This window comes from Carassius gibelio, chromosome A22 (assembly GCF_023724105.1).
Source record: "Carassius gibelio isolate Cgi1373 ecotype wild population from Czech Republic chromosome A22, carGib1.2-hapl.c, whole genome shotgun sequence".
NCBI lineage: Eukaryota > Metazoa > Chordata > Actinopteri > Cypriniformes > Cyprinidae > Carassius > Carassius gibelio.
In genome coordinates, this window is record NC_068392.1 from 5646283 (window position 1) to 5661571 (window position 15289).

The 15289-nt window shown below is 38.3% G+C and overlaps 1 protein-coding gene and 1 long non-coding RNA gene across 39 annotated transcripts in view; one reads left to right on the top strand and one right to left on the bottom strand.

Annotated features, from left to right (window-relative positions):
* LOC127942950 (protein shisa-5) overlaps positions 1 to 15289 on the bottom strand; it is a 173506-nt gene that overhangs the window by 46069 nt on the left and 112148 nt on the right. For 10 of the 38 annotated variants that reach the window (XR_008149501.1, XR_008149497.1, XR_008149505.1 and 7 more), the window contains one exon: positions 11331 to 12366. The exons of 14 other annotated variants lie outside the window; for them this stretch is intronic. Coding sequence is in view for 13 of the 24 variants with exons in the window: in XM_052538993.1 (XP_052394953.1) it covers positions 12817 to 12980; positions 13064 to 13258 (359 nt within the window). In the remaining 11 variants the exon portion in view is untranslated. Of the gene's footprint in view, positions 1 to 11330; positions 12981 to 13063; positions 13259 to 15289 lie in introns of those variants that run through there. 14 more of the 38 variants (XM_052538999.1, XM_052538995.1, XM_052538998.1 and 11 more) reach the window with 5 other exon arrangements.
* LOC127942973 (uncharacterized) lies at positions 190 to 1771 on the top strand. The gene is made up of 2 exons (XR_008149515.1): positions 190 to 466; positions 1008 to 1771. It is a non-coding gene; the product is annotated as an uncharacterized LOC127942973 (long non-coding RNA).

Below are 15289 nucleotides of genomic sequence, written 5' to 3' on the forward strand. Positions count from 1 at the left end.
AAACTGACTCAAATGATTCGCGATCCCCAAACTGACTCAAATGATTCGCGAACCCGCTCCGAACTCCCAAAATGAGTATAATTATTCAAGCTCCGAACGCTGTGTTCGCGAATCATATGGATTGTACGGTGTACATTTTAGGACATCCTCAGACCTCAGTCATCAAATGAAAAGGCGTCATGCCTCAGACTAAAAGGCTTCAGTCATCGGACAAAACGGCATCGCCTCTCTGACTGAAAAGCTTCAGGTCTCAGGAAAAACGACGTCAGGTGTCAGGTCTCATACAATTAACGTTAGGCATCAGACGAAACAGACTCGGACAAAGTGTCATCAGACGAAACGGACTCAGACAAAAAGTCATCAAACGAAAAGGACTCAGGTGGAGTATCGCGTTGCCCCGCCCCATGTGACGTCACACGCACGCCGTTCACAGGAAGTGATAATGGTTGATTGATGGCAAAAGGAGGTAAGCAGCGTCTGATATTTTATATTTTAACAGTTTTATTCAAATGTTACACTAATTAAGTTATATAGGGAAGAGAACATGCTTTTCGAGAGTCTTGTGTGCACGTTTAAAAAGTTAGTTAGCCATATTGCAACTAGCCAGCTTTTATTTTGGCCAAGTAGTAAAATTACCCTTACGAAAAAAACATGATTTTACTATATAAAAAAAACCCACACACACTCACAAAATTAAATCATGGTATCCACAGATTAACCATGGTTTTGCTACTCACCATAGTTTAACCATGGTGTTTGTGGTAAAACTGTGGGTATACAAATGGTACATTAATCATTACACTAAAAAAACATGTTACTACACTTTTACTATAATAAAACCATGGTCACTTTACGTCTTGGTAAAGCAAATTCTTTCAAGTTATTAGATTGAAATCTTGGTCTAATTATAACATACCTGTATGAGTCTAACACCAGTTGTTGAATTAAATGATTTTGTAAATACAATGGTTCTGTCTTGTAATTAAATATATATTTGTTTGTTTCAGTCAATCAAGTTATCGCTGACATTTTCTGGGTAAGCGTGGCTATGCTGAGCAGGACGATTACCTGGATTCACTACCCATTTAGATTTCCAGGCAACAAATAAGCTCCTCCATGCCAGAGAATTACTGTTCGTTCAATCAAAACCTGCATGTCATCCTGGACTGTACAGAAATCTGCTGTGAAAGCCCTACATCACTGAAACTCCACTCTGAAGTTATAAGTGCACTACCACATCCAAAGGTCTGGTTGGGGTAGCTCTGTGTGGTGCAGTGGAGATGTGGTTATGACAGACAAGGGGTTCACTATTGAATATATGCTCTCCAGTGTTGGTGCTAGTTGGATCATTCCACCTTTCAAATGTGCCAAGCAGTTCAGCAAACAGGACTGTGAAAAAACACAGGACCACTGCACGCCTCAGACTTCTGGTGGAAAGAGTGATTCGAAGGGTCAAGGAAATACACATCTGGGATTCTGTTGTGCCACTCACCTTGTCAGGAAGAATTAATCAGATCTGGCATAATTGCTGTTTTATGGTTTATTATCAGAGACCAATGTTTCTTGAGCAGTGAATGTATATTATTACAATAGCAGTGTTACAGTGTTAACATTTGATAGTAGTTTTTTATTTATTACATTTTTTTACCTTTTCAGTTAGTTGCAATGCATACCTACCATCATTAAATGTGTTTTTCCCTTTTTTTATTGTAATGTAAAATGGCATATTTTGTATAATGAAATTATTTAAATAAAATGTCCCTGAAAATAATTTGACAGACACAATGAAATAGTTGACAATGAAAAGTATTTTTATAATAACTCATGAAAAAAAATCTTCTTTGTTATATCACACAATGTATCAAATGTAAATATACGCAAGCAGTAAAAGAATATGCATATCATATACATTACAGAAGATTTAATACAAAAAGTATTCACCTTGGTATGTACATTTATCTAATTAATAGCAAGTACATTATATTTATTGTTATAATTTGTGATGTATCTAATATGTTATCAAAGATCTACTACAAAATATGCTACATACTACTCAACTACATAAAGTATATATTTACTATGAATGTAAAAATAAATCTTAGGTTCATACTATAATATGAACAGAATCTGTCCATTCATACCACTGAAAGATACACATCCAGATAAACGTTATAACAGTACTTTCATTGATGTTATGAAGGCATCATCTCGCCAGATCATCTGTATTATGAAATCTGATTGTGTGTCAGTCACAAAGTCACACCAGTGTAGACCAGTCACTGCAGTCTGACCTTGTACCTGCCAGTAGTACTTATGGGTCTCTTTAAGTTTGGCTAGTCCTCTTTGAATTTTCATAAATGGAACCTGAGCAATGTTTTCAGCAGAGGTGCTTTTTACCTCCACTAGTCCAAACGAATGTTTCAGATGGATCATGCACTCGTCCGTCTGGACAAATTTAAAATTTACAGCCAAACTGAAAACCAAGCACAGGTAGTGGGGGGAAATTAAGATCAGGAACACCTGCAGCTATACGGGGACACTGGTATGAAAGTGGACTGCCAAGAGGTACAACTCTACTTTTGACATGCCCTCAAGTATGTGCGGCAGCAAAGGCTTGGGATTAATCTGACGTAGTTTTGCAACAGAAGCCAAGATATCTGGATCTGGAAGGGGACCTAAAGAAATGAACACAAATGATGAGTCATGAAGACATTAAGCTATAGCTGTGCGCACACACACACACACAAACAGAGTTGTGAATTACCTGTGTAAGCCTTTTAATTGGGTAGACTTGGTTCCTTTCTTCCCAACTGATTCTGGTTTCAGGACACAAAGTTCACTCACTGCCTCTGGATGAACTCCCTTAATATAAAATGAATACAGTAATAGTTAAAGATCGTTTACTGATCTTGGGTGGTTTTCATTTATATATTTGTTACTTAATCTGCACTCTTGTTCATTATTAGTATATGATGTTTAAATGTTTACATATACTTTCTTTGAGTTAATAGTTTTCTTACCAATGCAGAAAAAAGAAAAATACATGCCTGTGCTCTTGGACGATGCCATCTCTGTGGCTCACTTGATTTTATTCATCTTCTTTGATGTGTTTCACTGCAAGATAAAAGCATTAGATGCTGTTTTTTTCCATTTGTATAAGGATATTGTATAACATCAGTGAAGAAGTACATTATCGATTAAACTTAACGGTAACACTTCCTATGAAGCCCATATTTAAAACTAATTATAAGAGAATTCTTATGGCATTATAATGAATGCATAATGTATTAGAAAAAAAACTTTGTAATATGTCATATCATCTCATGAGTAATCATAACAACAGTTTTAATGTGTTATAATGTTTACTTATTTGTGGTTATAGCATTTAAGATTATGATTTATAATACGCAATGAATATAATGCATCCACTTAACTTACAATAGAATGTTTCCCTTAGATATAATACAAGTCTCATATCTTGGCATTGTTGTTTTGTTACTTTACTCAAAGCAGGCAAATACCACTATACATAATTACAACAATAATAATGAAAATAAAAATATTATTTTTCCTTAAACAACCAACATATCAAATATCTGATTAGATGAATGTGTAATATGGCACTTTTGATTTTAACAATATTTATTGTAATATCAATAAGATAGTAAGATACTATATATATTTTAAATAAATAATGTCACGATATAAGACTTATAAACCATTATAAAGTTAAATAAGTATAAGTTTTATACGTATAATTGTTATAATTATTTATGAGATGAAACAACAGTTTTTCTATATATAATGCATTGTGGTTTTATTATAGTAAAAGTGTAGTAACTTGTTTTTTTTTTGTGTAATGATTAACGTACCATTTGTATAACCACAGTTTTACTACAAACACCATGGTTAAACTATGGTGAGTAGCAAAACCATGGTTAATCTGTTTTTGATAGTAAAATCATGTTTTTTTCGTAAGGGTAATTTTACTACTTGGCCAAAATAAAAGCTGGCTAGTTGCAATATGGCTAACTAACTTTTTAAACGTGCACACAAGACTCTTAAAAAGCATGTTCTCTTCCCTATATAACTTAATTAGTGTAACATTTGAATAAAATATAAAATATCAGACGCTGCTTACCTCCTTTTGCCATCAATCAACCATTACCACTTCCTGTGAACGGCGTGCGTGTGACGTCACATGGGGCGGGGCAACGCGATTCTCCACCTGAGTCCTTTTCGTTTGATGACTTTTTGTCTGAGTCCGTTTCGTCTGATGACACTTTGTCCGAGTCTGTTTCGTCTGATGCCTAACGTTAATTGTATGAGACCTGACACCTGACGTCGTTTTTCCTGAGACCTGAAGCTTTTCAGTCAGAGAGGCGATGCCGTTTTGTCCGATGACTGAAGCCTTTTAGTCTGAGGCATGACGCCTTTTCATTTGATGACTGAGGTCTGAGGATGTCCTAAAATGTACACCGTAGGATTGGCATTTTAACATAATCAGGTGAGCAGATCACTCTCTCACTATTTGATTGCTCTAGTCTTTATCCACTCATCATCATCATCCACCAATCAGAACACATGAGAACTATTTGACCACAGTTGCTGCTTCAAAAGCTCTTGCAGCAGCTCAACCCTGGTTTTCTCTGAGGTGGTCGGATCACATCAGATTGTGGTTAATCTTGCAGATCATGACTTCTACTCTTCCTCTCCCTGCAGTTTGGTAATATAAAGATTCCTTCTTTGAACTCCCACCTCTTCTGTGGGTTTTATTGTTCTGGTTCTGTATTGTTTACTGCTCATTTTCAATCTCCAAGGTGAACGTTAAGAGATGGCTACACTGAGGGAAAGAGTGAGAAGTTCAGTCAAGACAGTGCTCACTTTTCATAGTGAATCAGACACCTACGAGATCAAAGGTAGAAATTGCATCATTCACACTCATGTGTTTTGTTACTAATAATTTGTTGGTTATTTAAATTCTGTACAAGACAAGACAAGACTGTTATTTAATTTTTTTATTGTTTCTTTATTAGTTCACCAGTAGGGGGCCCCATATACATTCAAGTGCTACAAATTCACCAAACAAACCATAAAAGACAGTCCAAACCAGGCACGTGTTCACTTACAGTAGACATCAAATGGGATTTTTTTTTTTTTTACACGTGTGCGTGTTTCTGTTTGTGCAAAATTGTCCCTGTCAAAATAGTTTTGTCTTGCTAACATCGATGACTTATGAGAGAACTACCATGTTGCTTAACTATTTATATATATATATATATATATATATGTGTGTGTGTGTGTGTGTGTGTGTGTGTGTGTGTCATTTTTGAAGATTCCAACCATTTAGGTTTGGAATAAGGGTGAAGTCAGCTAAACTGTGCCAAATTAGATTGAAGTGGCATATCTCTTAACATTTTAATAGTCAACCACAATAACTAATTTTCCATTTTTGCTTCAACACTTGTTGACATGTAACTATAATTTGATTGGTCTGAGTTTCTTAAGGCAACAGGGCAGAGTTACATAAAGCTTGTCAGAGAAATTGTAAAGTAAGTGAGCCTGACATTTCATTAATCACCAATAAGGGTACTAAACCAATCTTACATATGCTTACCAACAAAGCAAAGGTTTATGAACAATGTTTTGACATGCTCTTTCAAATAAAACAGTTTAATATGAATGTAGTATATATAAAATGTCATTTAGGTAGAAATGGCTGGTTATGTTAAAATGTCCCACAAATTTCAGTTAAAATGGGCTGCATGTACAGAAATTGAGGGTAAAAATAGGTTTATAGGCCGAGATATGTATGCATATAAAATCTAGTCTTAAAAAAATCCAAACACAGGATTGAATTTGGGATTTTCTTTTGTTGTCAGTTATAATCATCAAAATGAAAAGAAATAAAATTTTGAAATGTATCAGTATGCATATACAGTCTAGTCTTAAAAAAATACAAACACACATAAACTACCAGTCAAAAGTTTTTGAACAGTGAGATTTTAAATTTTTTAAATGTTGAAATATTTTTGTTATTTAAAATAACTGTTTTCTATTTTAGATTCTGACTCCGTTTGAGATAAATGTATCAAACCAACTGTAAATTTTTTTGAATATTATTATAAACATTTTGATAATAAATTACTGACTGTACAATACTGGACAATGATGTAATCTGCAGAATTTACACTTCAGTTGTGATACTACAGTGTGCAGTGTGCATACATTGAGTGCAGGTGTTTTTATATCACTTTATTACTGGAAGACACCGACTTCAGGAAAAATAGATGGCATTTTAATTCAATCTTGTATGTAATGTCTGATAAAGCAGGATTTTTTTTGTGTGTGTGTGTGGAGCTGTTCCCGGCGAAACCTTGATCTGTACCACTCACACAGCGACTCATGCTGGCAGACAATGAGTTTGCATCGGTTTTTATACATTGCCGCCTGAGACTGTACTATGGTATAAATTCAACTGTATAACCGTCTCACTGCAATTCATGTTATTATGATAGAATTAAATAAAAACACATATGCATAATACATAATACATATCTGTACATAGTAAATGCATGCAAGCATGTTCTAGTACTCCCCAAAATAGTATAATATTGTGTAATAATATAATTATAAGCCTGAATATATATTGTCTAATACATAAATGTAAATCTGAATATATAGTTACAAGTCTGAATGTATAAATACATATTTGAATAGGACCTGTTATGCCACGTTTCCATCGAAATTACCCGGAATATTTGTACCAGGAACTTTTTTTCCCCCAGACCTGTTGCTTTCTGCGTTTCCACCACGGTGTAAAGTACCAGGAAGATTAGGCAAATAGACTGGTGACGTAGGTCTGTGCACGTTTCTCAATACAAAGTACGCTGATTTTGGACGTGCATCCTCGGTAGTGCGGACTTTGTGCATTCGTAGGAAAGTTTTTGGTTTAAATTGTGTGTGTCTTACCCTGGTGAATATGTGCTGAAAGTGGCACTTGGTTTCGCGTCTGCCCAGTTTCGATCTGATAAATAGTGAGGCGTGGCCAAAGCCAGTGAAATTACTTAATTAGCTGTTTTGAAAGCACTTGTCAGAAGAAACAATCGAGCAACAGAGAAGGACAGCAGCTTGTGAGTGTTTTGTCTCGTTTTCTCATTAGACTACTGTGTGATTGTCATTTCTAGGAAAGTTTTTGGTTTAAATTGTGTGTGTCTTACCCTGGTAAATATGTGCTGAAAGTGGCGATTGGTTTTGTGTTTGCCTATCGTGGGACTGCCCAGTTTCGATCTGCTAAATAGTGAGGCGTGGCCAGCTGACTTCAATCACAGGTAATCAGGCAAATACAAAAGCGGTAGGTTTCACCGCGGCCGCCCTCGTGTGAAGACAATCGACTCTACCTGCGCGACTCCACCGAGCAAGGACAACGACAGGGCAATTGAGTATTGCTTTCCCCCCCTTTCTTTACTTTTTGTATAGCTTGTTCTCAAATATTTCTTACACTTGTAGTCACTGTGTGATTCAGATCTCTACTATCACTACTAACACTCGAAGAGCACGCTACGTACATCGCAGGACGGCCTGTCTGACAAATCTACGGCTTGTCCCTCTGACCTCTACTACTATGCTCTCTATTCCAGTTGGTCTCTGGAACTGACAGTCTGCAGATAACAAAGCAGACTTCATTTCTTCTATTGCTACTCATTCCGGTCTCAACCTCATGGCACTGACAGAGACTTGGATCAAACCTGAAGATACTGCCACCCCTCCAGCCCTCTCCACTAATTTCACTTGTTCCCTAACTCCTTGTATCACTGGGAGGGATGGAGGTACGGGTCTCCTTATATCAAAAGAATGGAAATTTGATCTTCAGGAATCACCTACAGGTAATGGTTCATTTGAATCACATGCCATTACTGTAACCCACCCTGTTAAAATTCACTTTGTGGTCATTTATCGTCCCCCAGGTCAATTGGGAAACTTCTTAGAGGGGTTGGATGTGCTGCTATCAAACTTTCCTGAAGATGGTACTCCTCTGGTACAGCTTGGTGACTTCAACATCCACCTAGATCAGGGGTGCTCAACTCTGCTCCTGGCGATCGACTGTCCTACAAAGTTTAGCTCCAATCCTAATCAAACACACCTGAAGCAACTAATTAAGGTCTTCAGGCTCACTTAAAAATTAAAGGCAGATGTGTTTGATTAGGGTTGGAGCCAAACTTTGCAGGACAGTCGATCGCCAGGAACAAGGTTAGGCACCCCTGACCTAGATAAACCCCAGGCTGCTGACTTCAACACTCTGTTCGCCTAATTAGATCTCAAGCAAGTGTCTACTACAGCGACTCACAAATCAGGCAAACACCTGGACCTCATCTACTGTTGCTCTGTGGACAACTCTTCAGTTGCTCCACTGCACACCTCTGATCACTTCACCATTATTGCTAACCTAGCACTTACTCCTGAAGCGGCACACACTCCAACGCAGGTCACCTTTCGATGGAACCTACGCTCACTCTCTCCATCTCGCCTATCTGCTGTGGTTTAATCCTTGCTTACTGCACTCTCAGTTTTCTGCTCTGGACACGAACAGCGTTATGGACACTCTTTGCTCCACTTTAACATCTTGCTTGGACAACTTTTGCCCACTGACGTCTCGGCCAGCATGCACCACCACATCTGCCCCTGGCTGTCCGAGGTTCTCCGTGAACATCGCTATAAACTCAGGGATGCAGAGAGGAAATGGCAGAAATCAAGAAACTCTGAAAATGTCTTCACTGCTAAAACATCCTACTACCACAACAAAATTAACAGCTGTCATGACGCTCGGACACTCTTCAACCACAATCCACCGCCACCACCTCCTCTATCGACCCTTAAAGCGGATGACTTTGCAGTTTACTTCACAAATAAGACAAGATCTATCAGTGACCAATTCTCCACACCTCAGACTGAGGACAACTTCACAATGACCGATGCACTCTTTCTCCTCCTCCTCCCCACTATCAGAGATGGACGTTTCCAAACTTCTCCTGTCCAATCATCCTACTACTTGTCCACTTGATCCGATCCCCACTCACCTCCTTCAAGCGATCTCTTCTTCAGTCATACCTTCACTTACTCACATTATCAACTCCTCTCTTCACTCTGGAACATTTCCCTCAGCATTTAAGCAGGCTCTGGTAAGCCCACTGCTCAAGAAACCATCTCTAAATTCAGCGCTTCTTGAAAACTTCAGACCGGTATCCCTTCTTCCGTTCATTTCAAAGACACTTGATTGAGCAGTGTTCAACCAGCTTTCTATGTTCCTTGGACAGAACAACCTCCTGGACAGCAACCAATCTGGCTTCAAAAGTGGCCACTCAACTGAGACTGCCCTGCTCTCGGTTACTGAAGCCCTGCGACTAGCAAGAGCAGCTTCAAAATCCTCAGTACTCATCTTATTGGACCTGTCTGCTGCTTTAACACTGTTAATCACCAGAACTCCTGGTCATTCCAACCAACCCATTGCTTCATCACAACTTCTCTATACAGCTGGGTTCGTCAACCATTACTCCTTTGAAGACAGCCAGAAACCTAGGAGTTGTGATGGACCATCAGTTAAGCTTCACAGACTACACTGCTACAACGACCCGGTCCTGCAGGTTTGCCTTATACAACATTAGGAAGATTAGACCCTTCCTTTCAAAGCAAGCCACCCAACTTCTTGTCCAATCTCTTGTTCTCTCCAGACTGGACTATTGTAATGCTCTCCTGGCTCTTCCTGCATGTACTGTCAAGCCTCTGCAATTGATCCAGAATGCAGCAGCGAGGGTTGTCTTCAATGAGCCAAAAAAAGCTCACGTTAATCCTCTCCTCATCATGTTACACTGGCTACCAGTAGCCACTCGCATCAAATTCAAGGTACTGGTGCTTGCCTACAAGATAACTCACTGGTTAAATCTTATGTGCCCTCCAGAAGTTTGCACTCTGCAAGTGAACAATGCCTTGTGGTGCCATCCCAAAGAAGTTCAAAATCCCTCCCAATCTCAATTCGTACAGCTAATTTTTTTTTTCAATTAGTCTTTACTCATTTTCAAGAAAGATCTAAAGATTCATCTTTTTGTGAAAAATGGGATATCAAACACCTCTGCCTCCTTTCGTTTTCATTTAAAGGGTAACTAAACCCCTGGTCAGAGCCTGACTCCACCCACTGGCAACATCTGAAAAATGCTGAAAAGTGGGCAGAGCACAGCGGAGATAGATGGGTTAAACCGAGGGCGGGGCTGAGCGGGTGGGGTGTGAACCTGAGACACGCAGTAAACGGATTGATTGACAGCTGCTGTCAGAGTCTCTAAAATGGAGAGTGACTGTAGTGACGCAAGTAGCTTTGCAACAGAGCGTTCATTTGAAGTAGAGGACTTTTCTCCCCCACCTTCACCTGAAGTGGAGGATGTTGAGGTATCTGTGGCATGAGCCATATCAATTCGAGCCACTGGCTCAAACTGCGGTCTTAACTCCTGCACTTTTCAGCGCAAGCTGTGTGGAGAAGTCCATTACCACCTCCATTGCGTTGGAGAAGCAATCCCGCGTAAAATGCAGTTTGCACACTATAGCTCTAGGCGGGAACTCGCGGTCTTCCAGGCCAAGTGCATGCAACCACTGGTGCCTAATTTTAAAGTCTGCTGGAAAACTATGCAGTCCAGCAGTGCTGTTGCAACCAGCAACACTACACATACGTACCATCCTGACCATTGTACTAAATACAGATAAATCTAAGCCAACTTGAAGCTATCCTAACTGATGCAATACTATGCTACTAACTATGCTTCTAACAATACTAACATTACACTAACAACTATGCTAATTAACTATATAAGCTACACAAAATCTAAATAAGTATATAAATGCTATGCTAAATAGATGCTATAATAGTCTATCCTGGTCGCTTTCAATACTCGCAATTCCAACTCCTGTCCTGACTCACTACAGTGATTTTGACGGAACAAGATGGTCTTATACTACCAAGGGGCGTGGTGAGCTGGAAACTGCTTACGTCACTTGTCACCGCAACATCCAATACGAAAAATCAACTGCAGTAGCCACCGTTCAACCTAAATAGGGCAGCACTCAGACGTTTTTACACCAGATATTGTAGAATTAAAACACTTTATACTCAAATGTCAAAAAAGTTACTCGAATCAATGAACCGCACTAATAAAGCCCCATTCTTACAGATCATTAACTAAAAAAAGTTGGTTTAGGGTTTAGTTACCCTTTAAACATAATAACAGCTGCAGAAATGTACTTAGTTCAGGGAAATGTGTATATACAGTCATTACAATGAAACTAAATATGATATAAATTTGCCTTTTTATTTTCATTTTAACATATAGATAAATTGAATACAGACCAAAGATAACCTTTTAGATTTACCCAAAATGAATTATATTTTATGTTTAACCACTAAAAAGAGACATCAGAGCCAGCGGCACACATCAGAAGGTCTAGCCGAGGTGAGGCTGCTCTCGGCGGATACATGAGGACTGAGCTCTCGCTGATCACGTGGAGCTCACGTCTCAGAGATCGGCGAAACACATTTTTAAATAGGCACTGTCTTTATAAATAAACCACAGATTTGAGTTTTAAACAACTACATTCTCACCTTACATACTTTTAAAATTATATTTCATGACACAATAACAGTAATATTTTGAAAATGATCCCAATAAATGGTGGTTGAACCCAGCCAATGCTGCGTGAACTCAACCAATCAGGATGTTTAGCGCCCAAGTCCCGCCCCCGAAAGTTCCAGAACTTTGAAAAAGTACTACCTCGCCAGCAGGGACTTTCTGAGGGGGGCATTTTTTTAACTGGAACTTTTAGTTCCTGGTTCCTGTGGTGGAAACACACCGAGTACCAGGCCAAAGTCCCAAGTTCCTGGGTAAAAGAGACTAAAAAATGTTTTTTTCCATCTTTCACACATAGAAAACATATAAAACACCAATTTAACATATTCACAATGTATAGCCATTTAACAAATAGACTGCTTCTCAAAAAAGCAATGTCACCTGAAACGGTAAAATACAATCTGAAAAGGCACTGCAAATGTTGGGATGGGGGTTTCCTAATGCTTTAATAAAGGTTGCTATAAAAAAGTAACCATTTTTCCTACCTTAACAGCCATTCTGTGCTTGAAAACGAGTGTGTGGATTTAAACTTGTTGGTGCAGAATGTCAGTGGGACTCATGACATAATTGTGAAAGTTTTGTGACACTCATTGTTATTCAAAACGCGGTTGCATTTATACCCTCAAAAGGAAAAAAAATAGTTGACACTTCCTTTATATATAATCACACTTCCTGCCATTTGAAATTCAGAAAAAAAAACCTTTATGCAAACTCAACAGAATTACATGAGCTGTAACTAAAGAATATTAACTAACAAAAATAATGAAAATAAAATAAAGATGGCAAGTTATATTTTACATTTTTGGTATATTTAGTATATTTAATTTTATATTGTATATCAGTGTATACCAGAATTATTAATACCGAAGGCAGAAAACACTAATATAAATCTTAAACTGCATTTTCTTTTAATGTGTGAAACTATTTTCACTCATTGCTTGTACATTTTCATGTAAAACTTTCTATAGTAATCATTTATTTATTTTTTAATAAAATGAAAGAAATTGAAATAAAACTAAATAACTAAAATTAAAAAACTAATAACCCTGACCATAGCACATTGTCTTGTATAATGCACATTTTTACTGCCTTGCGAAACTGCGTCAAACTCCACAATCCAGCAATGACTGATTTGACAGATGGTTGCAGTTTAGTAACCGGTTTTTGGTGGCTGCATGTAGTCGGGGTTGTAAACCGGCTGATTCAATGTCTCTGAAAGGACAGGAGCAGCACCCGGCTGGTCAGGTGACTTCATGGGGTACATGGCCTGGCCTCCATTATATGCACCCTGAATAGTGGGATATCCAGGACTCGCTGGAAACATTAAAAGACACTAGTTACTTTCACAGAAAAGACTACTTTATGGTCTCAGTCTATCCAGCACTAGGTGTTCTTACTGGCCATGTCATACGAGGGTGGGGGTTCTGGTGCATATGACTGTCCCTGATATGGTCCTGTCTGCATAGGCTGACCCCAGTAACCCGCTTGAGTCGGCACTGGTTGGTATTGTGGATACTGGCCTCCCTGCATTACCGGCTGCGGCTGAATGGATTGTGTATTCATGACTGTAGTTACATGTGTTTCATCCACAGCTGTTAAAAAAAAAAGACAGAAGTCAATTAATAATTCAATAATTAGTATCCTGAATCATCTATAAACCCCATTAACCCAGAGAGTCGGACTCTCAGTCGAAGGGTTGTGAGTTCCAGTCCCGGGCCGGCAGGAATTGTGGGTGGGGGGAGTGCATGAACAGTTCTCTCTCCACTTTCAATAACATGACTTAGGTGCCCTTGAGCAAGGCATTGAACCCCCAACTGCTCCCCGGGCGCCGCAGCATAAATGGCTGCCCACTGCTCCGGGTGTGTGTTCACTGTGTGTGTGTGTGTGTGTGTGTGTGTGTGTGTGTGTGTGTGTTCACTGCTCTGTGTGTGTGCACTTTGGATGGGTTAAATGCAGAGCATTAATCCTGAGAATGTGTCACCATACTTGGCTGAATGTCATGTCACGTAAGCTTCGATTTTTTTGTTTTTTTAAATCCTAAAACATCACAATAATCCAAAAGCAGTCCACAGCACTCCAGTCCATCAATTAATGTTTTGTGAAGACACAAGCCACACGTTTCCAAGAAAAAAAAAATCTATCAAAGACATTCTTTACTTTAAACCATCGCTTCTGGACAAAATTAACCATAACAGCACTTTTCTCCTGTAAAAAAAAGTCCAAAGTCTCACATCAAACCAACATATTGGTTTAGGACTAGAATGATTGGTCTGTGGATATTTCTCTCGCGATTCAGACAAGAGGTTTATTTCGTTACACTTTCATTATAAGTGTATTCTTAAGGAATTATAATGAATACATAATGCATTATAAAAAGCTCATGTTCATCTCATGAATATTAATAAGAACAGTTTTAATATACTATAATATTAACTTAGTTGTGGTTCTAGCTTTTAAGAGTATAATGATTTGTAACACAATGAAACATGTTGCATCCACATTTATGATGGATTATAATGTATAAAGTCTCATATCTTGCCATTTTTCTGATACTACTTTACTTAAAGCGATCAAAGACCACTTATAAGTAGTAGTTTTATAATAATAATAATAATAATAATAACAGTAAAAAAGAAATTCCATAAGATCAGATATCAGATCAGATGAATGTTTGACATGTGCTTTGTACTATTTTATAATGCATTATGCATTCATTATAATGCTTTTTTTTTTTTTACTGGAGATAGAAATATTATGGATAGAGGACTTGCATTTTGGCCAAAAGTGACAATTTAAGGTTATAAAGCATCTTATTGATTGATTTGTTTCTTATTAACACTTTTAGCTTCACTAGTTAATGGACTGGAGTCGTGTAAACTACAGGTGCATCTCAATACATTAGAATGACATGGAAAAGTTAACTTCTTTCTGTAATTCAATTCAAATTGTGAAATTCATGTAGGCTACTAAATAAATTCAGTGCAAACAGACTGAAGTAGTTTTAGTCTTTGGTTCTTTTAATTGTGACGATTTTGGCTCACATTTAACAAAAACCCACCAGTTGACTATCTCAACAAGTTAGGCCAATAAGAAAAAAAAAACATTTTTAGTGAATTGTTGGCCTTCTGGAAAGTGTGTTCATTTACTGTACATGTACTCAATACTTGGAAGCGGCTCCTTTTGCTTTAATTTCTGCCTCAATTCAGCATGGCATGGAGGTGATCAGTTTGTGGCACTGCTGAGGTGGTCTGGAACCCCAGGTTTCTTTGACAGTGGCCTTCAGCTCATCTGCACTTTTTTGGTCTCTTGTTTCTCATTTTCCTCTTGACAATAGCCCATAGATTCTCTCTGGGGTTCAGGTCTGGTGAGTTTGCTGGCCAGTCAAGCACACCAACATCATGGTCATTTTACCTTGGACTTTGGACTAATGGGCAACAGACCAGTTCTTCTTCTCCTTAGTCCAGGTAAGACATCTCTGATGTTGTCTGTGGTTCAGCAAATTCCTCGACACATCTGTGTGTGGCGGCTCTTGATGCCTTGACCCCAGCCTCAGTCCATTCCTTGTGAAGTTCACTTAAATTCTTGAATCGACTTTGCTTCACAATCCTCATTAGGCTGCGGTT